This window comes from Diabrotica virgifera, chromosome 8, assembly GCF_917563875.1.
Source record: "Diabrotica virgifera virgifera chromosome 8, PGI_DIABVI_V3a".
Taxonomy (NCBI): domain Eukaryota; kingdom Metazoa; phylum Arthropoda; class Insecta; order Coleoptera; family Chrysomelidae; genus Diabrotica; species Diabrotica virgifera.
The window spans coordinates 58,579,727-58,606,449 of record NC_065450.1 but is presented as its reverse complement, the minus strand read 5'-3'; the positions used below and the strand labels follow the sequence as shown (position 1 = coordinate 58,606,449).

Genomic DNA, 26,723 nt, shown 5'->3' with positions numbered 1-26,723 from the left:
GATTTTCATAATTTTGCAGCATTATTGAAAACTGATATGATACAAAAAAAGTTACTGAGAGTGGCGAAAAGTTTCTTTGGAAAGATCTGCAGTGGGCACGTTATTCTGCAGATAATTTTACAACTCTGTATTTCAAGTCGTCACTTAATAATGAAGAAGAATTTAAGTCTGTCAACTACGAAGAAGGGGAAAACAATCAGCCCAGCTTCAAATACTAAAGCTGCATGATGGGCCAGTTCCAATAAGCAAAGAGAAGAAGAAAAACCTTATGGAGCTTTTGCCTTTCATAGATAAACAATTTTGGCCATTTTATCAAGAGTTGTTGGTAGCTGATGTTCCTGACCTCGATCCCGATTTAGTGGAGGTCGATCCTGATGATATTTAGATATTTTTTGTGCTACTTTGATTTATAATAAAGTATTGTGATTAAAATTTTTTGGAATTATTTTAGATGTAAGCAAATAAATCATCGCTAAATGCGCGTAATACATATCACTATTTAAGATATCTTGAGTTATGTCGAATTCGCACCTAAAGTACAACCGTGAATATCCGGATAAGTCATTCAATATCTTCTAAAATTTAATGTAATGTAACTAATAATATTTTTATCCAATAATAGCTTCTTGTTATCGTCAAAAAAGTGCTTTTAAATGTTTCAACGTTATTCTGCGATTTTGCACGATCCCGTAAACATTGTTTCGGCTCTCCTGAAAAATTTACTAAAGTTGACTTATGTGCTTATTCACAGGAGCCAGAGATATACAATTGTCGTGTACCCCATCCCATGGTGTCTTACCATGGATTTTTCGAATGGATTTCATCTCCGCTAGTTCGAGCAATTTTTTGTCCTCTTAGTGTCAGGTAGTGTTTCTGCCGAGTACTTCATTATTGGTCTGATGACTGTTTTGTAAATTATACGCTTCATTTCTTTTCTGATATTTTTAATTCTCCATTGCGTCGGTCGTTCAAGCAACCTGTGGCTCTGTTTGCTCTATTCACTTGATTTTCCACTTCTGTTTCAAGCCTTCCGTAGCAAGATAGTGTGGTGTCTAGGTATTTATACTCCATCAATTTTTTTATTATCTGACCCTCCAGCTCCAATTCATTTTGTCTTTTTTGCTGAAATTAACATGTTAAATTTTCTGGCGTTTTTGGTGTAGCATACCCCAAGTAGCACCGCACGGGTTTATTTAGTCTTTTAAGGATGCTTTAAAACTGTAAAATAAAACTAAAATTAAAACCATTTTGTTTTTAGTAATTCTTAAGGTTGCAATAAAACCGCTTTCAGCATAAAAGGGCCCACTCTGAAAGAGGTCAATAAAACCAAAAATAAAAACCTTCTTAAAACTTTGTTTTGTTAAGCAACTGGTTTTAAAGCTGCTGTAAAGGTGATTTTAAAACCATGTAAAAAGACAGTTTAAGTGCAGGCAGTTTTATACTAACTTAAAAAGGTTTCTTAAATGGAGACTTTTAAAGACAATTTACAATATTAAATGATTCTTTAAACCCATATGCTTCATGTAGGCCAACAAATTTTTACATGTGTTATGATAGGTAGATACGTATTTGTAACTATAAAATAATAAAAAGTACTTGGTTATGTCGTACAGTCAAGGTAGAAAAACACTTGCACACCAACTTTATTGATAATGTTTACAAAAATAGGTCTAAACATCTCACGCGCCCTAAATTTCTGAGTTTTGGCGATTAAAAAATAAAAATAATAAAAAAATTTAAATCCAAAAAATATTAATTTGAAAAAAAAGTTATCTACAATTTTAATGTTTTACTTTACATACTAACTGTACTTCCACTTTTTATAACACACTATACCATTGTTACGTTCTAAAACAAATGGCCGACCATTTTGGACATGAAAGAATAGGGGATGAATTTAGTTTTAATGTTTCTAACAATAAGCATAGTTTAGTCTTTACGATAATCAAATTGATTCAGTTAAGAGCGTTTGGTTTTAATATAGCCTATTAACTGCTTTTAAGAAAGCAACTTTAAAGAAAACTAAAAAAATAGTTTTATGGCATATGTTTTACTGACATACTAGTCTTGAGATCAAGTAGTTTTAATATTAGGTTTTATTAGTCATATTACGAGAATCTTTAAAACTGCAATAAAACTAAAAGGTAACAAACTTGAATTTAATAAAACCAAACAGTCCGGAAGCTCTTCATAAAACTGATTAGTTTTAAAGTAAACTGAGAATAAACCATTTTAAAACTACAATAAGACAAATTACCTATTAAGATTAATTAGTCTTATTTGATACTCTTATTAGATACTTTAAAACTAGTGACAAATGCTTACGAGTTTTAAAGTTCTGGCAATATATCTACAAGGTAACTTTAAAACCATTATCTTCTTATTTACCACAATAAAACCTCTATAAACCTTAAATAAAACTTAATTGTGCTACTTGGGACGTTGTAAATCATCTTCACTGTGAGAGATTAGTATTACATCGTCCGTATAGCAGATTATTTTAAGTTGTTTTTCTCCCATTTCTTATCCTTTTTTAGTGCTTACTTTTTTAATTATTTCATCCATGATCAGGTTGAACAATAAAGGACTCAAGGAATCCCCCTGTCTTATCCTATTGCCAGCTTCAATATAGTCATTTAGTACGTCTTCTACTTTTATTTTTATTGTGTAGTTCTGGTAGATGTTTTCAATCGTTTTAATTATTCCTAGAGGTACCTTTCTTGAGTATAACAAATGAATAACCTCCTTTAATTTGACCCTGTCAAATGCTTTCTTAAAGTTCAAGAAACATAAATATGACGGTTTGTTGTATTCTAATGATTTCTCTTGAACTTGCCTCATTATAAATATATCACCCGTGCATAATATTCCCGACCTAAAACCTTGTTGTTCTTCTGCTAATGTTACAATTTCATTTAGTTTGTTATGGAAAGATCAATGTTAGGTGTTACCATCAGAGTTAAAGTAACAAACCTAGAGATAGGAAGAAGAACAGCAGTCACCCATGCACTTAAAAAAAATCTCCGTAGCTAAGTAGTAGCTCTAAATAGTTGTTTTGAGTTGCACCCAAACGATCCTCTCAGGTTCTTCAGCCATGAAATTCGCCTTCTTCCGATGCTTCTTCTGCCATCTATCTTCCCTTGCATTATGAGTCGCAGGATGCCATACTTCTCGCCCCGCATCACATGTTCGAGATACTGTAGTTTTCTTTCTTTAATTGTAAGTTCACCTTCCTTCTCTTTACCTATTCTTCTCCGTACTTCGTTGTTCGTAACTCTATTTACCCAGGAAACCCTCATAATTCTTCTATTGGTCCACATTTCAAAGGCATTAAGTCGTCCCATTGTTACATTTAACGTCCATGATTCCACTCCATAGTATAGTACACTGTATACATAACCTTTTGTTAGGCGTACTTTTAGAACTAATGTTAAATCTTTGCTACATAGGACCTTTTTCATTTTCATAAAATTAGAAAGTGCTTTTTCGATTCTGACTTTGATTTCTGCAGTGTAGTCATTATTTTCTGTTATAAGTGTTCCTAGGTAAGTGTACTTATTTACTCTTTCGACCTGCTGGCCCTCTACTATCAATATTTCGTTAGTATTATGGTTGTATTTACTAATTTTCATAAACTTCGTCTTTTTGATATTGAGAGAGAGTCCGTACTCCCTACTACACCTTACTATATTATTCATGAGTCTTTGCAGGTTTTGTAAACTATCGGCTATTATTACTGTATCATCTGCATATCTGATGTTGTTAACTAACACTCCATTTACTCTTATGCCGACTGTTTCATCTTCCAGAGTTTCTCGCATTACCTCTTCAGAATAAGCGTTAAATAATAGAGGTGATAGTATGCAGTCTTGCCGGACTCCCCTCTTTATTTCCATTTCTTCAGATGTTTCTTTTTCAATTCTTACTACTGCTTGCTGATTGTAATAGAGGGCTGTTATTAGTCTTAAATCTCTTTCATCTAGGTTTTTAGTTTTAAGAAATAGTTAAAAAAATAGCCCCGTCTAAATAGGCTTGGGCCGGACATATTTCCAGATTGACGGATGATAGATGGACCAGAAAGATTCTTATATGGTGACGAAGACAAGAGACAAAACGAAGCAGAGGACGACAACCAACTAGATGGACAGATGATAAAAAAGACCTCACCAAAAATTTAATGCAAGAATCTCAAGATAGAAATAGGTTGAAAATTTTAAAGGAGGCCTATGTTCAGCAGTGAACAAATTCTACTAATTCACTAATTAAATTATTGAAAACAGTCGAATTTTTGTAGGAATGGTTGCAAAGAAGCATTACATGATTGTGTGCTTGAGAATAAAATAAAGGTTCCAATCAAAGACTTTAAATTGGAGATTTACATTTTCCTATAATTAATGTAACTACTTGTTGTAAGGATAAAATTATTTAATGATTATAAGTACACATATTTACAAATGAATAACATAAAAAACTAAATCCAAAAGTAATTTGAAAAAAATGTACAGGCAATTAAAATTACGACAAATGATGAAACGTGCTCATTTCTGGTATGTATTTTTATCAGACATAAATAAGCTTTTAAATATATTATTAACTAGCTGACCCGGCTCCGGCGGTATATTTTTACAGATGCTAGCGTGTGTAGACACCAGGGTGTTGAAATCAGTTAAGGTTTGGAAAGACAGTACGTTTACAGATGCTAGCGTGTGTTGACACCAAGGTGTTGAAATCAGTTAGGGTTTGGAAAGACAGTACATACGTTTACAGATGCTAGCGTGTGTTGACACCAAGGTGTTGAAATCAGTTAGGGTTTGGAAAATCAGTACATTTACAGATGCTAGCGTGTGTTGACACCATGGTGTTGAAATCAGTTAGGGTTTGTAAAATCAGTACATTTACAGATGCTAGCGTGTGTAGACACCAGGGTGTTGAAATCAGTTAGGGTTTGAAAAAACAGTACATTTACAAATACTAACAGATTAGGACACCAGAGTGTTGAAACCAGCTAGCTTTTTTAGTGGCGATACATGCATAGATGCTAACGGCTATATATACTTCTGTGAAAAAATATTTAAGCGATTTGAATATTAATAAATAATTAAACGTTGTTAGGATATGAACAATACAAATATACAGGGTGATTCATTAAGAATGTGCAATCTCTAAGTTGTAGATTCTAGACCTCAAAATAATGAGATTTAACCATAATGACTTAGATAAAATGTGGCTCGTTACTGAGTTACAGGGTGTTTTATTTAAAAATTTAATAACCATTTTTACTCAGTACTTTACCCCTATTTGACATAATATCCTTGTCATACTTGGCAGAAAGTGTAAGTACTGTGTACTCTATTAAATTATGGTAAACAGACGTTTCTGGCTACTACCAGAGGCGTACGACAGGGGAAAGTGAATTGTTGACCCTTCCAAATTCTACGCCACTGACGGAATTGCTTTTTTAGGAGAATTTTTATATTCTCCAATACTTCCCATGTAACAATATATTATGTAACGATAAAATAATTAGTTTTGCGAGATATTTGAACTTAAAAATGGAGGGGAACAAATCATTAATCAAAATAGCTGTGCCGTTTCATTTTTAACTTCAAACATCTCGAAAACTAACGACTTCACCGTTACGAATGACGAGTATATTGTTTACATAGAATGGATTAAAGAATTTAAACATTGAGCTAAAATAGCAATTCTGTCAGTGGCGTAGAATTTGAGAAGTTTGAGAAAAGTTTGTTTACCATAATTTAATAGGGTACACAGTACTTACACTTTCTGCCAAGTATGACAAGGATACGTTAAATAGTGTTAAAATTAAATCATTTTTTTAGTAAAATTGTGGCTTATTTCCCATTAAAAATAGTTAAATAGTGTTAAAGTACTGAGTGAAAATAGTTATTAAATTTTTAAATAAAACGCCCTGTAACTCAGTAACGAGCCACATTTTATTTAAGTGATTTGGGTTAAATCTTTTTATTTTGAGGTCTGGAATCTACAACTCAGTGGTTGGACATTTTTAATGAATCACCCTGTATTAACACAAAAGAACAACATAAAAAATATTAGGTTAATGAACAGATCCATGCCCTCTAGCGTTAGGTTAGTTCTGTGTGATGTTTCTAATCAGGTTTCTACTTCTTTTTTTTTTTCAATCTGGACGTCCGTCCAAACCAAGGTAAGAAAACGAAAAAAAAAAAGTAGAAACCTGATGAGAAACATCACACAGAACCAACCTAACGCTAAAGGGCATGGATCTGTTCATTAACCTAATATTTTTTATGTTGTTCTTTTGTGTTAATACAGGGTGATTCATTAATAATGTCCAACCTCTGAGTTGTAGATTCCAGACCTCAAAATAATAAGATTTAACCCAAATCACTTAGATAAAATGTGGCTCGTTACTGAGTTACAGGGTGTTTTATTTAAAAATTTAATAACTATTTATACTCAGTACTTTAACACTATTTAACTATTTTTAATGGGAAAATAAGCCACAATTTTACTAAAAAAAAGATTTATTTTAACACTTTTTACGTATCCTTGTCATACTTGGCGGAAAGTGTAAGTTCTGTGTACCCTATTAAATTATGATAAACAAACGTTTCTGGCTACTACCAAAGGCGTACGACAGGGTATATTAAATTGTTGACCGTTCCCAAATTCTACGCTACTGGCAGAATTGTTAGCTCAATGTTTAGATTCTTTTATACATTCTATCTAAACATTATACTCTTCATTCGTAACGATAAAGTCGTTAGTTTTCGAGATATTTAAAGTTAAAAATGAAACGGCACAGCTATTTTGATTAATGTTTTGTGCTACTCCATTTTTAAGTTCAAATATCTCGCAAACTAATTATTTTATCGTTACGAATGAACAATATATTGTTACATGGGACGTATTGGAGAATATAAAAATTCTCCTAAAATAGCAATTCCGTCAGTGGCGTAGAATTTGGAAGGGTCGACAATTCACTTTCCCCTGTCGTACGCCTCTGGTAGTAGCCAGAAACGTTTGTTTACCATAATTTAATAGGGTACACAGTACTTACACTTTGTGCCAAGTATGACAAGGATACGTCAAATAGTGTTAAATTACTGAGTAAAAATGGTTATTAAATTTTTAAATAAAACACCCTGTGACTCAGTAACGAGCCACATTTTATCTGTCATTTAGGTTAAATCTTATTATTTTGAGGTCTAGAATCTACAACTCAGAGATTGGAGTCTTAATGAATCACCCTGTATCTTTATATTGTTCATATCCTAACAACGTTTAATTATTTATTAATATCTAAATCACTTAAATATTTTTTCACAGAATTAGGTATACAGGGTGAGTCATGAGGAACTGTACATACTCCTACCTCGTATAGAGGCTCCTATGGGGAATAACAAATGACCATTAAAAAGTGTCTGCTCCCATTGTTTAATAATATACAGGGCGAGTTTCGCATTTTGACAGAAATTTGTATTCGTCATAATTTTTGAACGGTCAGATCGATGTGTCTCTTATTTTGGTAAATCGTTACACTATTACCACCTAATGAACTAATTTATTCAAACCAGAAAAAAATCAGGTCCGGCTTTAAAAAAATTAGTTCGTTTGGGTCTTAGAAAAAATTTCACCCTGTATACGCTTTTTGAAAACTCTAATATGAATTTTACAAATTAGACAAATAGGCAATTAAAATGGCATATTTATTTTTTTCCGCACACGATTACTTAATTTTTTTTATAAAAAAATCAAATTTGTCAAAATCGGAATTTTAACCTAAAAATAAAAAAAAATGAACTCACGGTTTAACTCGCTACAACTCTGTTCCATCTTAATATTTTTTTTTTGAAATTTTTACAGCACATACCTCTTACCATTGTAAAGACTATGAAAATTGTTGTAGACTTTCAGTCTTCTTCTTGTAAAAGTTGCAAACTTGTAAATCGCAAAAATTAGGTGGAAAAATTTAAAATTTATCAATTTGATCACGTCTATGTTAAATTATAGAGTCCAAAAGAAGTGTTATGGGAAGTTTTAGATCTAGACGTGTTATAGAAAAAAAAAAAAAAAAATTGTAAAACTTTTAATTTTAAGAAAAACGTTGTTTTTGTAAATTAATTTTTGTAAAAAAAGTTAATTTTTTTAAATCTGTGCAAAAACTTTGCCAAACTTTTTATGCATAGTCAAATTTGATTTTTTAATAAAAAAATAAGTAATCGTGTGGGGAAAAAATAAATATGCCATTTTAATTGCCTATTTGTCTTATTTGTAAAATTCACATTAGAGTTTTCAAAAAACGTATACAAGGTGAAATTTTTTCTAAGACCCAAACAAACTAATTTTTTAAATCCGGGCCTGATTTTTTTCTAGTTTGAATAAATCAGTTGATTGGGTGATAACATAAATTAAATATTTGTTCAAAAAAATTCATTTCTGTAATAAAAGTTATTTTTTTTAAATCTACACTTTACCAAACACTTTAATGAAATAAAAAATTTTAGTAGTTCCAAAATGACACAAAATCTAGGCATCGGATAAAAAAGTTTATTTGAAGAAAGTGTATTTTTTTGTTCTCCTTAATGGCGGTACAGGCTCGTTTTTTTAATATTGTATTTAATTACAGAGTAATTTCCACATATTAATATATTTTTCAAATTGGGCTCTGTACCGCCATTCTTTATTATATTACAAATACGTGTGCCAAATATCTCGAAAAAATATTCAAAATTACAGCCGCAATCTTGGAACGCGTTTTCGCTACCTGTTGATCGCTACTGTTTCCTCTTAAGGTAATCATATGATGAAATGCATAGTTTGCGAGTCTATAAGGTACATATATACATACAGTCGAAAAAATGAAAGAATACCCATGAACGATCACATTAATCACTTATTTTGTATGTGCTATCTTTTTCTATAACAAACGTTTGTTATTTATAGAAAAAGACAAAAAATACAAAAATAAGTGATTGATGTGATCTTTCATGGGTATTCTTTCATTTTTCCGACTGTACATACAAACAACATTCATTTTTATTTATATAGAAAAGGTAATATTTAGATGGCTATTAAAAAATAACGGTTGGAGATAGAAAAGTGAGAATTTAGGGTTGAATATATATTTTGAAATATTTAGGAAATATTTAGTGAAGCCTTGGAAATTTGCGAACATGGAATACTTCTAAATGGAGAACGCCTAAACAACATTCGCTATGTAGACGACACCGCTATTTTTGCAGACAGTTTGAACAGTTTACAGTAACTAAGAAACAAAGTAAATGAAGTAAGTGAAAGTTTTGGACTTCAAGTAAATATATAAAAAATTAAATTTATGATCATCAGCAAAAATAAAATTAGAAACGCCCAACTACTTATCATTAATACACCAGTAGACCGAGTAAAACAGTATAACTATCTTGGAACAATAGTAAACGAACAATGGGGCCACTCACAAGAGATAAAATGTAGAATAGAGAAGGCTAGGAGTTAGGAGTGCATTCAATAACATGACCAATCTCTTTAAATGCCACAATCTTAACCTGGAGATAAAACTAAGGCTCCGACGATGTTATATCTTCTCAATATTGTATTACGGAGTTGAATCCTGGACACTCACTGAAGCAATGGAGAAAAAACTTGAAGCCTTCGAGATGTGGCTATACAGGTGAATCCTAAGTATATCATTGACGGACAAGATAACCAACGAGACCGTATTACGAAGAGTGGGCAAAGAAAGAGAGGTGATGTATACCATTAAAAGGAGAACGTTAGAATATCTCGGACACATAATAGTCCATTCTTTCACGGTTTTTGCTCTAAATTTTAAAGAACCGAATTGGATTGACATGAAATTTGGCATACGCATAGCTTACATGTCAAAGAAAAAAAGTGATATTGTGCCGACGTGTGCTTTTGCCCTGGGGGTGACTTTCACCCCCTCGGGGTGAAAAAATATAGCCTACAAAAAACTAAAAAAAAATGGTGTACGCGTTAGGTCTCTGGATCTCGTAGAACCAGAGTTATAGCCAATGAAATATAGATTCATATTCACCAAATTTCAAATAGAATACTTCGACGTGAAATATCCAAAAGATTAAGCACTTTTTGGGGAAAACCCTTTTTAACTTTTTTAAAGTGTTTAAAAAAGCTTTATTTCTGTTTTTACGAAAAGTTTCTAGCATTAAATTTAAGTAAGTTACGCTCAAAATAAAGTTGTTCCCTTTTGTTTTTGCAAAAAAAAATCGGGAAAACCACCCCCTAATTAGCAACTTAAATGAAATTAATCGTTGCCGCTCCATAAATTATTTTACTTATATTGTGTTTATATGATCTGTAAGTTTCATCGTTTTAAAGTGTTTATTTTTGAAAAAATTTGGTTTCAAAATAAAATTTTTAAAAATTTAAATTTTGAAAAATATGCTTTTTTTAAAAATAACTTAAAAATTGTTAGAGATACCAAAAGTCTCGAAATACAAAAAAGTCAGATTTGCTTTTCTGAATATCATGAATTTTTTTGTTTTTCTGTTAGACAAAAATTAATCAAGATTTGGTGTTTCTAAATTTGCATACATTCGTGATCAGTGACTCGTTCAACCCCTTTTAACTACAGCCGTTTCAATAATAAGGACTTTGAACCGATGAAACTTACAGATCATATAAACAATATATACACGAGTCAATAAACTTGTGAAGTCGTTACGATTAGGTTCATTTAAGATACTAATTAGGGGGTGATTTTCTCGATTTTTTTACCAAAACCAAAAGGGACTAACTTTATTTTGAGCGTAACTTGTTTAATTTTGATGCTAGAAATTTTTTTTATAAAACAAAAATGAAGCTTTTTTTAAACACTTTAAATAAGTTTAAATGAGTTTTCCCCGAAATGTGTTTCATTTTTGGTTATTTCACGTTAAAATATTCCACTTGGAATTTGACGAATATGAACCTATATTTTATTAGCTATAACTCTGCTTCTACTAAATAAAAAAACGTGATATATTCACTATTTTTTTAAATTTTTTATAGGCTATATTTTTACTAAGAATGCTTTTTCGACAAAATACTTAGAATTTGAGTTATTTGCGAAAAACCGTCTAAAAGCGTGGTTATTTTGTTGAAAAAATGAACATATTCACTGCCAAATAACTCGAAAAGTATTGACTTAGTGAAAAAACTTTATAGAACAAAAGTTACTTTAAATTAGCCAGTTTACCCATTTCCTGACTTTGTTTGGACGAATATTTTTTAACCCCCAAGAGGGGGTGAAAACCACCCCCAGGGCAAAAGCACATATCGGCACAATATCACTTTTTTTCTTTGACTTGTTAGCTGTGTGTATGCCAAATTTCATGTCAATCCAAGCGGTTCTTTAAAATTTAAAGGTTTTGCAATATTTTACCGTTAATGAATGGACTATAATGAGAAACGGCACTAAATACAGATTACTGAAGGTAATCCTTCAAGGTAAAGTATTCGGAAAGCGAGGAATTGGGAGAAGAAGAATATCATGGTTTAAGAACCTGATGAAATGGTTCTCCACAATAACAACTAATCTATTTAAAGCATCAGTTAATAAAATAATTATAGCCAGAATGATCGCCAATATTCGAAACGAATAGGCACTAAAAAAAAAGAAGTATATTTTGGTTCTACATCATATAAAATGAATAAAGAACAGTTTGTCCAAAAAAATGAAAAATAATTATGGGGGGGGGGGGAGGGGGGCAAAGTCCCTTTTTTACTTAGGTTGGTCGTATCAAGTCATAAACCTTCCCGGGTTCATGTACAACAACTTTCATTAAGGTCATCATACATGATGAAATGCATAGTTTGCGAGTGTATGAGGTACAGACTGACATACATACGAACATTCATTTTTATTTGTACATATAGATTAAAAAATAAAATTGCACCTTTTTTTCACAAATGTTGACATTTTTACACTGAGAACTCTGAAGTTTATCTTCTTACGGACCATGCCTTATCCTTAAGGAAGTTGGCCATTATATTTGCCCAATAATCCTATTTGCAGCCGCCCTGATTAGTTCTCTGGAGGTCATATTCGTCAATTGTTGTGGGTTTTTAAACAAAGGGTTGCGTCCTCTTCCCGGTCCGCTTTTGCTATTGATTTTGCCTTCGCTTATAAGTTGGAGCAGTTGATACTTTGGATTTCTTACGATGTGACCAAAAATATTGTGTTTTCCGTTCTTTTATTATAAGTATAAGCTATCTTTCCTTGTTCATCCTCCGCAAGACTTCCGCATTTGTCGTATGGCTCATGTAGGATATTCTGAGCATTTTATGGTAGCACCAGAGTTCGAATGCTTGGATTCGTTTTTGTGTTGCTGCTGTCATTGTTAAGGCTTCAACATCTTAGAGAAAATATAACACTTAAGTATTCTAGTTCTCAATAAGATATCCAGCTGGCGGTTGCAAAGAGTTAAAAATCCAAACACAAATGCTAGGTCTGGAACTTAACACAGAAAAAACAAAAATAATGACTCAAACGAGAAGAAATATAGTCTCACAAAATATTATATATGAAGATGACATTGAAACGGTTGGAAAGTTTACATACCTGGGAGTAGAAATATATCCCGACGGATCAGAAGATGGAGAAATACGGAAGAGAATAACGCAGGCAAACAGAGCTTACTTTGCCCTCTCCCATATATTTCGGTCTAAAAGTGTCCACCGAAATACAAAGATGAGAATCTATAAAACTTTAATTCGACCAATAACATGCTATGGCAGTGAAGCCTGGGTCCTGAAAGAAACATCCAAAAACAAACTCAACACATTCGAAAGGAAAGTACTGAGGAGAATATTAGGACCTATGAGGGAAAACGGAATCAACTTTATAAGGAAGCACCCCTATCAGACTTCATTAGAATACAAAGATTGCAATGGGCCGGACATGTGATAAGAATGGGAGAGGATAGGCTACCAAAAAGAGCACCGAATGCCAGAATGCAGGGAAAGAGACCGGTGGGAAAGCCAAAAAAGCACTGAGAAGACGCAGTAAACAGCGACGCACAAGCCCTTTTAGGAGTCCGTGTATGGAGAAGGCCAGCCGCAGACAAGCAAGGGAGGAGGTAAAAAATAAAGGAGGCCAAGGCTCAATTTGGGCTGTAGTGCCGTAGAAGAAGAAGAAGAACAAGAAGGTTGCAAAGAACTTTTTGCATTTCGTAAAGTACTGTACGTGCACTGTACACTGTACGTGCCTTTTTCAGACGTCTTCTTCAATCTCCTTCAATCTTCTTCTTCAAGGTTACTTCCAAGGTATGTTATTCTTGTAAAACGTATTCAGTTTTTTCGAATCTTGAGAAACTATTTTTGAAAAATTTAAAAGCAAAGTCACTGAAAACTTCTATAATGTTTATTTTAATAAGTTACAGGGGTGAAAAAGAGAAAATGTAGTGTGACATTTAATTTCAAATATATTATTCAAAAGAAACTTTTTGGATATTCTAAGAGACTTTCGGCCCTCGGAAATAATGAAATCTGTCATTCTGCGTTTAAATTTTTCATACATACATACATAATCTGTTGCCTCTTTTACCATTAGGTGTCGAGGATTCCTCCTTTATATAATACTCTCTGCAAATTTACGCCACTTCTTCCTATCTGCTGCTAAAACTTTTGCTTCTTGCCACGATGTTCCTCTTTTCCTGAGTATTTCGTTTACACTAGTGTTCCAGCTTTTCCTTGGTCTGCCCCTCGTGCTTTTACCCACTGCTTTGGCCTCCCATGTCATTTTCACTTGTCTCTCACCACTCATTCTTATCATGTGTCCAGCCCATTTTAACTTCTTTTCTTCAACTTTTTCGTTGAGCGATTTTACCTGTAATTCATGTCTTATATCTTCGTTTCTTCTTTTGTCTAATCTTCTTGCTCCCACCACTTTTTTTAAGTATCTCATTTCTGTAGCTTGTAATCTTTTTTCTTTGTCTGTCATTAAGTACCCAGTTTTCTGCCCCATATATTGTAATTGGCATATATACAGCTTTATATACTGTCATTTTGGTTTTCCTCGATATTTCTTTTTTGTTTAGGAAATTTTTATACAGTGAATAATAAGTTCTAGTTGCCAATTTTATTCTGTTTCCAATTTCATCTTCTTGTGTACCTTTGTTGTTTAACATTATTCCCAAATACTTAAAGAGGTCTACTTGCTCGATTTTTTGCCCTTCGATTTCAATATTTACAGTTGCTTCTTTGTTGGCTATTGTCATTACTTTAGTTTTCTCCATATTTATTATTAAGCTGTAGTTTTTTAGTTCTTCAGCCCAGATTCTAATGTTATCTGCGAGAGCCTTTTCAGTTCTGGCAACTAATACAATGTCATCAGCAAATGCACAGGCTTCAATTTTTATTTGTTGCAAATTTCTATAGCCTATAGCGCATTTTTTAGTTTTTTTCCAACACTTTTTAATAACTTCATCCATAACGGAAATAAACAACAGTGTGCTCAACACTCCACCTTGTCTAACCCCGTCGTTATTAGAAAATTCGCCGGAGATTAAGTTACTTGTCCTGACCTGGTTTTTTGTGTTGACATACAAACTCTTTATTACACTTACAAGTTCTTCATCTACTTCCTTGTTTATCAGGCTTTGCCATATTCCTTCTCTATTGACCATGTCAAACGCCTTTTCATATCTAAAAACGCCAGGTACAGTGTATCGTTTTTTAACAGTGTTTTTTTAGTAATTTGCTGTAGTGTGAATATATGATCTTGTACGCTGTGTGATGGTCTAAATCCACTTTGTATATCCGCCAGTCGAGGCTCAACTATTTCTCGTAGTTTCTTTTCTAGGATAATTTCGTAGATTTTCAACGCTGAGCAGAGAAGTGATATACCCCTATAATTACTGCACTCTTTCGTGTCTCCCTTTTTGTGTATAGGCAGTATTATTGAAATGTTCCAATCCTCTGGGATTTTTTTGTTTGTCCACGCTAAATTTAGTAGGTCATGTAATTCTTGTTTACCCTGTTGTCCAAGATATTTCAATAATTCAGCATCTATTCCGTCGATCCCTGCTGCTTTACCAACTTTTAGTTTTTCTAGTGCATCTTCAACTTCTTCCATCTTTATTTTAGTTTCATAAACGGCTTCTTGCCCTCTTTCAGGTGTTTCATCTGTTATCTGTGTGCGATTCTCTGCTGTTGTATTTTCATTGTTTAAAAGTTCCTTGAAATATTCTCTCCACCTTTCTATAATGGGCTCATCCTCAGTTATTATATTTCCGTTTCTATTTTTTATCTGCTGTAGTTTAATTTCCGTTTTACTTCTCATATTCTTTAATACTCTATAAAATAATTTTGTATTTTGGGTACTATTTTCTTCCATAGTTCTTCCAAATTCTTCCCAGGCGTTCTGCTTTTCTTGTTTTATCCTTACTTTAACTTTGTTGCGCTGTTCCTTGTATTTATCGTATGCCTCTTGATTTCTTTTTGTATGTACATTTTCCATAGCCTTTTCTTTTCTCTGACTTCTTTTTTAATATCGTTGTTCCACCAGCTTGTCTGCTTTTTATGATTATTTCTTCTGGTATACCCGCAAACTTGCCCTGCTGTTTCTAATAGTATTGCCTTAAATCTGATCCACTTTTCTTCCACATTTCTACTTTGTCTTCTCTTTTCAATCCTTGCAAACTGTTTTCTGTTTTTCTATATACTCATTTCTTGTTTGCAAGTTTCTCAGCTCATAGGTTCTTATTCTTCCGCTATAGTTCCGATAAATTTTTCAATAGTACTTATTAGTTTTCTCATTCGATTCGAAAAAAAAATGAATACATTTAAAATACATTGAACATTTTGACAGGCGTCATTTTGCGAATATTATGTCCTTAAGGACAATCCAAAATTAATTATTTATAGAATATAATATACTTACCCCTGCAACAAAAGTAACAGCAAAAAGAGCAAAAAAAAATATGGTATTGGTTACATTTCTCGAAAATTTCATTGCTCCGTATTTACAAAAATCGTTATTATTCAAATGAACGATTAAAACAAAAAACTAGATATAGATACTAGATTCTCCAATTTATAGCTTATAATATATAATAATATAATATCATCAGAGACAATATTTAATTGTTTTATATTGCCAATAATAGTCTAATAAGCATAATAATGTGCAGTTTTTTTATAGCGGTTTTATTTTTTATTTTTCTCGATAAATTGTTATGTTCCTATATCCCTTTTATTTTTTTATTACCTCTTATTATTATTAGATTTTATTATCCAATAAAAATATCTCAACAGGCATACTGCTAGAGTTCTATTTATGCGTCTATACAGGGTGTAACAAAAAGGCTTGTCATAAATTAAATCACATATCCTTGGAACAAAAAAAGAGAGCTAAAAAGAACTACAACGTTAATGGGATTTTATTGTCTCATATGGTCAATGGACCTCTATATTTGAAAAAACCGCGGAGTGCTACCATTTAGATGGGTGCGTTTCTGAGAAAGGTGTAAATAAGTCTCTAGGCACAGGGTGAAATAGGGTGAGATTTATGCACTTTTGGTACAAACATGTCTACAGGAAAATTGCTCTAGGTTAAAGTTACTATCGAAGCATCACATTTTAAAGTCAAAAATATTTTTTTTACAAAAATATATTTAAAATAAAAGCAAGAAAAGAACACGAAAGATAGCAAATTTGTTTTTCCCTTATAAATTTTTTCCTCGGGGATATAGATATATGCATTTCTTCACAGAAAAAAGCTTACCTCCTTTCTCTTTAAAATGAAGTTTAGTAAAAGTCTCTAGGATTTACAGTTTTCAAAATAGGATTTTATAAAATTCGCCGCTCACAGCATTTTTGGGCCATTTTCCCCATTATTTCGCAAACATTGTTCTGTAACTTTTTCTACGCATCTCTAGGTATTTACATATATTAAAAAGAGAAATCAATTACCTTTAAAATGGTTTATCGTATAAGGTCATACGGCTCTTTTTATGCAAGTTATGCTTTTTCAAGGTTTTATACTTTTAATGATCTTTGATATTTTGAATGATTATTTTTGAAATTTTTCATTACGACTTTTTTCTTCGCCATTTAGGTATATACAATGTGGAATAAAAAAGCTTATTTTCTTTACTTTCAAATGGTGTATTGAAAAAAATTCTAGGACTATTTTTAAACAAGATATCCGTAGGATATCCAAGGGTATCCTTAATTTGAGAAAAAATTTAAATTTTTTATTTTTTTTTCAATTAGAAGAATATAATTACACATTATAACGTAATTTGTAATTCCAAATAACTTTTCTTAATAACACTTTTGGATATTGTGAAATATAAAGGTACTTTACTCTTGAGCGAAATTCATATTTTTTAATATACCTCGTACAATATTGATAAAATATTATATCTGATGATTGCATCTTAGGTTTTAGACTATGCAGAGCATTTTATATAGAATTTTTTTCATAAAGTTAATAATAAAAAATACCATTTTCCAATGGTTCCAACTTTCCAGTGGGACCTATTGCATGTGTATATGTCACATTTTGAAAAAGCATATATTTTTTAAAAATAGTCCTAGAATTGTTTACATGCACCAAAAATAAACACAATAAGCTTTCTTTTTTATTGTACAATGTATGTAAATATACAATGAAAAAAGTTATATGTAATGAGAAATTTAAAAATAATCCTAAAATATCAAAAATCATTCAAAGTATAAAACTTTGAACAACCATATCTTGCTTAAAAATAGTCATACAGACTTTCACAGTAGACCATTTTAAAGCTAATTGACTTTTCTTCCTATCAAATGTACATTGCATATACCTAAAGCTACGTAGAAAAAAGTTACAGAACAATATTTGAGAAGTAACAAGAAAAATGGGCCAAAATCGCTGTGAGTGGCGAAGTTTGAAAAATCATATTTTGGAAACCATAAATCACAGAGACTTTTTCCGAACGTCATTTTAAAGAGTAAGGATGTAAGTTTTTTTTTTGTAAAGAAATGCCTATACCTATGTTCCTGTGGAAAAAAGTTATGGGGCCAAAACCAAAATTGCTATCTTTCGTGTTTTTTTCTTGCTTTTCTTTTGAATATATTTTTGTAAAAAAAAAATATTTTTGACTTCAAATGTGATGTTTTGATAGTAAATTGAACCTGGAAAATTTTTTCTGTAGACGTGTTTGTACAACTCACCCTAATGCACCCTGTGCCTAGGAACTAATTCACCCCTTTTTCAAAACGCACCCTTTTAAATGGTAGCACTCTGCGGTTTTTACATATTTAGAGGTCCACTGACTATATGAAATAATAAAACCCCGTTAACGTTTTAGTTCCTTTCTAAAATACATAATCAATAGCCTATTAACTCTAGTCACCTTAGTAAAAATGTGTACATAAAAAAAGTTACAGCTCTTTGCATTTACAAAATTAAAATAGTTCTTTTTCCAATACAGGGTGTCCAGAAACTATACTGACAAATGAAGACAGGATATTCCTCACATAAATTTAAGACATTTTAACCCAATTCTTCTAGTCCGAAAATGTTTCCTAAAAGAGCTAGAGCTCTTCAAGATGGCATCTTGTAATTAGTTTTTCTTAAATAACTCCAGAACGCTTTTATTTAGAACAAGCTGAAATTGCGAGCATTATCATAACGAAAACTTTGTTTATATACCTATTTAAATTCATAATATAGAAAATTGCTATTACGAAAAACTGTTTAGAATTAAAAATTATGTTTTAATGTGCAAGTACATCATTCTAATTTAAATGTTGTGAACTATAAAGATACTTTACTCGAAATTCATATTTTTTTACATACCTCGTATAAAATTAATAAAATTTGATTCATGATGGTTGCATCATAAATCTTAGACCAAGAAGAGATTTTTATGAAGAATAACTTTTCTTCGTCAAATTAAAAATACAAGAGTTATAAATGAAAATGATGTTGGTATCCATAATTTGAGAAAATTCGTCAAATATTTTTTTTTATTAGAAGGATGTAATTTCATATATCAGAACATACTTTTTTATTCCAAACTACATTTTAAATAACAATTTTCCAATATTGTGAAATAAATAATACATACATGATAAAGATACTTTTTACTGATGAACTTTACTTGGATCTACAGACCTAGCGAGTCTCGTAAATTACACGGCTTTGCGCCACGCTTCACGCAACCGTATTTGCGTACTTGTGTTTTGAGTTGTGTGCGCTGGTCGCTGGTCAAGTGGAGAATTTACCAAATATAATCGTTTGTACTGATTCATTATTAATATAGTATAATATGTATTATTGCTTTCAAAATATACTCAAATTGTATTTTTATACATTTATTACACATATTATTACAATAATTAAATTCACTATGAAATGTCATTTATATTTTATTAATAGGGCTTTTCATCGATTGTCATTTGTTTCGAGCTTCTGTCATGTGTCACATTATATTAATGTATCTACGTCATACGTCTTCGGTTTGTATCATGGTGGATGCCAATAACGTATGACGTAGATATATTAATTTTATGTGACACATGACAGAAGCTCGAAACAAATGACTGTGAATGAAAAGCCCTATAGCTAAATAATTTAAAATTTAGTTTGACATTAACGAAGTGTCAAACTCAAATATAAATAATAACATTTGCTTTGCTTAACAAATTCAGATTAAAAAAGTAGCCTACTTCCTAATCAAAGATTTCAGCTGACGTTTAGTGCCTGATAGGAGATAACCGGATTGTGACGTCACATTTTAGATTTTGAGGTCGATTATCTCGAAGACGGTTTGAGATATCGAAATGCCGTTTTCAGATTTGGATTCAGAAGACAAAACTACATAAGAATCCATCGATACATCTGCTCTAAGTATTGCAGGAGCGGCGATGCAATAACACACAGACTTTTGCAAATTTATAAACGAAAAGTTTTCGTTGAAAATGAAAAATCTGTACGCATATTAATCTTCCAGAGATAAATCGATTACATTTATTGTGAACTTCTAGTACCGGTCATAGGCGTCCGTTTTTAATAGGGCAACGGTTATTTTATCGCATAACTTTTATATCTTTAACTATTAAGCATTTTTGACACTGGATTATTAAGTAATGAGGTATGCTAGTACTAAAAGGTACTCTTGCTTTAAGTCGGTAGAACACACCGTTTTCTAGAAGAATCGATTTGAAAATTTTTCGTTTTTTGAATTGCCAAAAAAAAAAATTAAAAAAAACCATTTAGAAAAACGAAAAGTTTATTTACGTTTATTTATATTCTAGAGATAAATCGATTTCATTAATTGCGAATTTCTAGTACCGATCATATGCGTATGTTTTGGGTAGGTCAAGGGTTATTGTATCGCATAATTTTTTTTCTTTTTAAGAATTTTTTACTTTAGATTATTAAATTATGAGGTATTCTAGTACTAAGTTACTCTTGGTATAAGTTGGTAAAATACACCGTTTTTTTTTTGAAAATTTTTTTCAATTTTTTTTCAAATTCAAAAAACGAAAAATTTTCAAATCGATTTTTCTAGAAAACGGTGTGTCCTACCGACTTAAATCAAGAGTACCTTTTATTACTAGAATATCTCACAATATAATAATCCAGTATCAAAATGCTTAAAAGTTAAAGGCAAAAAAGTTATGCGATAAAATAACCGTTGCCCTACCCAAAACGGACGCCTATGACCGGTACTAGAAATTCACAATAAATGGAATCGATTTATGTCTGGAAAATAAATATGCGTAAACATTTTTGTTTTTCTAAATAGAAGCGTTCTGCAGGTATTTAACAAAAACTAATTAGAAGACGCCATCTTCAAAGAGTTCTAGCTCCCGTAGGAAGCATTTTCGGACAAGATGAATTGGGTTAAAATGTTTTAAAATTATATGAGGAATCTCCTGTCTTCGTTTGTCGGTAGAGTTTCTGGACACCCTGTATATCGAAAACTATTATATTATTATACAGTATGGTGCAAATGAAAGGAATAAATTCGTTATTTCGTAAACCGGCGACTTTAAGAAAAAATCCCAATACAGGTCGATTTTTATTTTTGAATTATGATAGTTTGCCATATTTTAGTGACGTCGTCCATCTGGGCGTGATGACGTAATCAATGACTTTTTTTAAATGAGACTAGGGGTCGTGTGCTAGCTCATTTGAAAGGTCATTAAATTCTCTAATTAGTAATATAAATATTTATATAATTATTTATACAGGGTGTCCAGAAATTTTTTTAAATTTAAATTATTAGACAAAAAAAAGAAGAATTTCTGTAATATATTTAATTCAAAATACACTTATTGCTGTTATAAATCAGTAAAAAAAAATTTATATCACAAATATGCATTGCTTTTGGCTTATATTAAATGATCAAACTTCCTAAGAGGCAGATGGCTGGCGGGAGCTGGCTTGAACATTGAATTTAATCGAAAAGCAATATTTATTTTTGAAACAAACATTTTTTTCTGCTTTTGGGCAACAGTAAAATATATTTTGAATTTAATTAACTACGTGCATTCTTCTTTTTTGTCAAATAATTTAATTATTTTTTTTGGCCACGCTATAAAAATAATTGTGTAAATGTTTATATTATTAAATAGACCTTTTAAATGAGCTAGCACTCGACCCCTATTCTCATTTAAAAAGCGGACAGAGCCTGTGGAGTTAACGGAGACAGTAACAGCAATGGTTACCAGAATAACAAACAAGGAAGTGGCTCAAGAGCTTCAAAAAATAAAGAAAGGAAAAACAGTCGGACCAGATGACATTCCTGGGGAAGTATGGAGAGCATTGGGAGAGACAGGAATAAGTTGGCTAGCAGGTTTATTTAATAGAATTATGGAAGTTGGACAAATGCCAGACGAATGGAGAAGCAGTATATTATTAGTACCTGTCTACAAAAACAAGGGAGACATACAACAATGTACAAACTACAGGGCTATTATAAAACTACATACTTAGCCACACCATCAAAATATGGAAGAGAGTAATTGATAGACATATACGTGAAGAAACCGAAATATCCGATAATCAATTTGGCTTTATGCAGGGCAGATCAACAACAGATGCAATTTTCATTGTAAGGCAACTGATGAAAAAATACAGGAATAAAGAGAACAACGCTCATATGGTATTTATTGATCTTGACAAAGCATATGATAGAGTTCCTCGAGAGATTCTGTGGTGGGCACTCAATTAGAAAGGAGTCCCTGGCGAATATGTAAAGATTGTGAGAGATATGTATGAGGGAGTAACGACTAGTGTTAGAACAGGTGTGGGAGAGACTGATAAATTTCAAGTGAAAGTAGGATTGCAACAAGGCTCGGTGCTTAGTCCTTATTTATTCTCATTAGTTTTGGACCAGATAACAGCGAAACTACAGGGTAGCATCCCATGGTGCCTAATGTATGCTGATGATGTAGTGTTAATAGGAAATAGTGAAATAGACTTAGAACAAAAACTGGAACAGTGGAGACAAGCTCTGGAGGAAATAGGTTTAAAACTTAGTAGGACAAAAACAGAGTATTTGGAATGTTCATTTAAAGATGGAGTTACTACAAATAAAATGGTATTTTTGGATGGTGAAATGATTGTGAAAAGCAATAATTTTAAGTACCTAGGACTTAGGTCCCCTAAGAAGGAACGATGAAACGGTATTACAGGGTAATGGAGAAATAGATCGAGATGCATGCAGTAGAATTAGGGCTGGATGGATGAAATGGAAAGAAGCGAGTGGTGTGTTGTGTGGCAGAAAAATTCCAATGAAGCTGAAGGGAAAATTCTATAAAACAGCCATAAGACCGACTATGCTGTACGGAACTGAATGTTGGGCAGTGAAAAAGAAAGAGGAACAACGAATTCATGTGACTGAAATGAGAATGGTCAGATGGATGAGTGGAGTGACAAAGAAGGATAAAATTAGAAATGAGTATATTAGGGGAAGTCTAGGTGTTGCACCAATTGATGCCAAAATGAGAGAGCATAGGTCATGTTCAACATCGCGACGTTATTTACCCAATACGAAGAAGATAGATAGATTTATTTAACTACTTTACAAAAAAAATTGTTTGTAGCAAGTCAAAATTACAAAGTCAAAATAAGGAATATAAAAATTACAAGGTATATAAAATCACAAGGTATATAAAACAGAAATATAATACACAACTTATAAATATGTATCACAAACAAGAATATAGATTAACAAAAAATATTTTGTGTCACGGTAAGCATTTCAGTAGATGTTCTGCAATGAGTCATATATTCTTCCGAGCAATAAAAGCAATGTTTCAACAGATACCTTTTTATTACTTTTTTGAAACTGTTACAGCTTAGCTGTTTAATATCTTTTGGTAAAATATTGTAGTAGTTATAATTAAGACAATTTTTATCTGAAAGACGCAATCTAGAGCGATTTGTTCGTAAATAGTGAGAGTATCGCGTATTGTGAACGTGAACATCAGACTGCTTTGTTAAATGGGACCTTTTTCTGTGAATTTCAGTCAGAACTTGATATATCAACAGAGTAGGTAGCGGCATAATTTTTAATTTGATGAAGAGAGGTCGGCAATGTTCCAGATAACTAACCCCTGCTAAAATCCGGATAGCTTTCTTTTGCATCCTGAAAATTTGAAGAGCATTTGTTGAATTGCCCCATAAGATTAATCCATAGCTTAGGTGTGAGTGAAATAAAGAAAAATATGTCACCTTCAATGTCTCAAAGTTGACAACCCTTGATAGTTGACGAATAAGAAACAATGAACTAGACAGCTTCGCCTTTACTTGTGAAATATGAGCCGACCAGTTCAATCGATTGTCTATGGTTATTCCTAATAGTTTAGCAGTGTCTTTGTCATCTGGATCGCCATGTAAACCACTTGCAGATATAATCAAGTCCTGCGTTTTTTCAGTATTGAGTTTTAGTTTGTTCGCAGCAAACCATGTGCTAGATTTATCAGAGACTTCCTCGTAAGCCATTTTTAAATCCTCATTTTTATTACCTGATATTATGTATGTCGTATCATCCGCAAATTGTACTGATTTGTACGGAGATATGAAATGAGGCAAATCGTTGACATATATAATGAATAAAAGAGGTCCCAAGACCGAACCTTGTGGGACTCCATGTTTTACGGGTCGAAAATCGGAGAGATAACCTTTAGACACTACAGCCTGGTGTCTACCACATAGGTACGAAGAGATAAGCTTAAGAGGGATACCTCTGATTCCATAATAGTTTAATTTGTGGAGCAAAATGTCATGTGAAACGCAGTCAAAAGCCTTCGACAAATCGCAGAGAGAAATTGCTATGCGATTGCCACGTTCAAGCCCCTCAATCACCTCGCTCACAATATTATACCGGGTGGTGAATTGGAACACGGGTCATAGGAAACTCAATGTAAAAATCTAAACTGTTGAATTCCTGCTTCCCTAATTATTTTACATCAAAAGTCATAAGAAACTATTTGTAGAGAATTGAAATCTGTATTGAAAACAACTGTTAATATTGTTCTACGAACAATAATTATTCAAAATTTTGTAAAAATATAATACAATTTTCAGAGAAATACGCCAAAGTTACGCCACACACAGTGCAATAATGTGTATAAGAGTGCATTCGGTGACAATGAATTTATTATATTAACAATTTGAACTGTCAATTTCTTTATTTATTTTATCATTTATTGTTTAAAACACAATAAAGTTGATCAGATACCCTCAGTTAAGGAGAAAGTATTAATAATAAAGATATTTTCTTCAGTCAATAGTGTGCTCACTGTCAGTTAAATAATAACGTGTGGCCTAACATGCCCACACATACCTACTGCGGTAAATACATTATACTCTTCAAAATTTTGGAATGTGTTTAAATCGTAGAACGATTGTAACTTCTGTTTTTAATACAGATTTCAATCCTCTACAAATAACTTCTCATGACTTTTGATGTAACATAATTAGGGAAGCAGGAATTCAACAGTTTAAAATTTTACATTGAGTTTCCTATGGCCCGTTTTCCGATTCACCACCCTGTATACCGCGTTTGTAGTAGAACGAGCACTTCTGAATCCATATTGCGAGTTGCTAAAATAACTTTTAGACTCAAAATAAGAATATAATTGTTGTTTGATCACCTTTTCAATCACTTTCCCGAATGTAGAAACAATGCTTATGGGTCTGTAATTGTCAGCTTTCGAGGAATCACCTTTTTTATAGATAGGTAGTACCTTTGAGTACTTTAGTGCTTCTGGAAATACTCCAGTTGATAAAATTAAGTTAATAAGATGAGTGAAAGGTGTTAAAACTATTTGGTAAGTTTCTTTTAAAATTTTGCTATTAATTTCGTGAACGTCCTTACAATTGGAATTATTAAGAGATTTAATTATTTGAGAGATCTCATCTTCCACAACGGGTCGGAAACAAAAGGACTTACTCGGGGAAGGATAGTTTCTGTAACTGAAGAGGATATCGTTATTAATAGTGGGAAGGGATGTAATTATATTCTCTGCGATTGTAATAAAAAATTGATTTATTTCGTCTGGAGATAGATCTGGTTGTACCGAACTGGATCTTGTATTGCCTCTTTCGAAGTTTAATATTTTCCAGCAGTCTCTAGGTTTATTATTGGAGTTAGTAATAAAACCAGAGTAAGCCGACTTTTTAGCATTTTGTAACTGCCGATTATATTCATATTTTTGTTGTTTATATAGTTTGAAAATATCGGGATCCTTAGTGACATCTGCAATGTGTTTAATGAGAGAAAGATTAGATCTGTAAGACCTTAATTCGTCATTAAACCATTGCACGGGTGTTATTTTAGCAGTTTGTCGTACTTTTTTTAATGGAAAAAACTTTAATATTAAGTTGTTATAAGTTTCAGTTAAAAAGAACATCAAGACATCGGGATCGTTATTGGTGTCATAGAAAAAGTCCATCTTTGTACCAGCTAGTGCATATTTAAGCTTCTGCAAACCAGAAGAAGTAATAGACCGTTGAAGTGATTGATTAGTGTCAACAACTTTAAGATCAGAATCAATAGATATAAATTGTGCTCGATGGTCAGAGAAACAAGGTTCAAATACGCCCACCCTGTAGATATTTTCAGAAAAGTTAGTCATAATGTTGAATAGCTGAAGTGTAGATTCCTGGAAGGAGTAGGAGAGAAAGACCAAAGAAGACCTGGGGGAGACGATTAGGCAGGACATGTTGGTAAAGGGGATTAACATTGATATGACCCAAGATAGAATTGTGTGGAGAAATGCAATTAGGCAAGCTGACCCTGCATAGGGATAAGGCAAAGAGAATGATGATAAGACCTTTCAAATGAGCTAGCACTCGACCCCTATTCTCATTTAAAAAAATTATCGATTACGTCATCACGCCCAGACGGATGACGTCACTAGTATGACATATATGCCAAAATATCATAATTTAAAAACAAAAATCGACCTGTTTCGGGATTTTTCCCTAATATCGCCGGTTTACGAAATAACGAATTTATTCCTTTTATTTGCACTATACCTACTGTAGGGAGGTTTTTTTTATTTTCTGCAACACATTCTATTTTTCAAAATTTTTTACGCAAAATTAAATTATTTTTACTTTTCAACATTTTAAACTTCGTTTAAAAAGATTGGGCGGAACAAAATGCCGAATAATAAATATATTATTTGTTGCATGTCAAGTTATCTCCACGATTTTTTTTCAGATTTTATAGGGCATCATGGTC

At 32.2% G+C, this 26,723-nt stretch overlaps 1 protein-coding gene across 2 annotated transcripts in view; it reads right to left on the bottom strand.

The window, feature by feature from the left end:
• The window catches only part of LOC126889288 (cholinesterase 1-like), a 148,618-nt gene that overhangs the window by 115,681 nt on the left and 6,214 nt on the right, over positions 1-26,723 (bottom strand). The window contains exon 1 of one of the 2 annotated variants that reach the window (XM_050657412.1): positions 15,908-16,111. The exons of the other annotated variant lie outside the window; for it this stretch is intronic. Coding sequence (XP_050513369.1) covers positions 15,908-15,979 — 72 coding nt within the window. The 5' untranslated portion in view covers positions 15,980-16,111. Of the gene's footprint in view, positions 1-15,907; positions 16,112-26,723 lie in introns of those variants that run through there. 2 annotated transcript variants of the gene reach the window in all.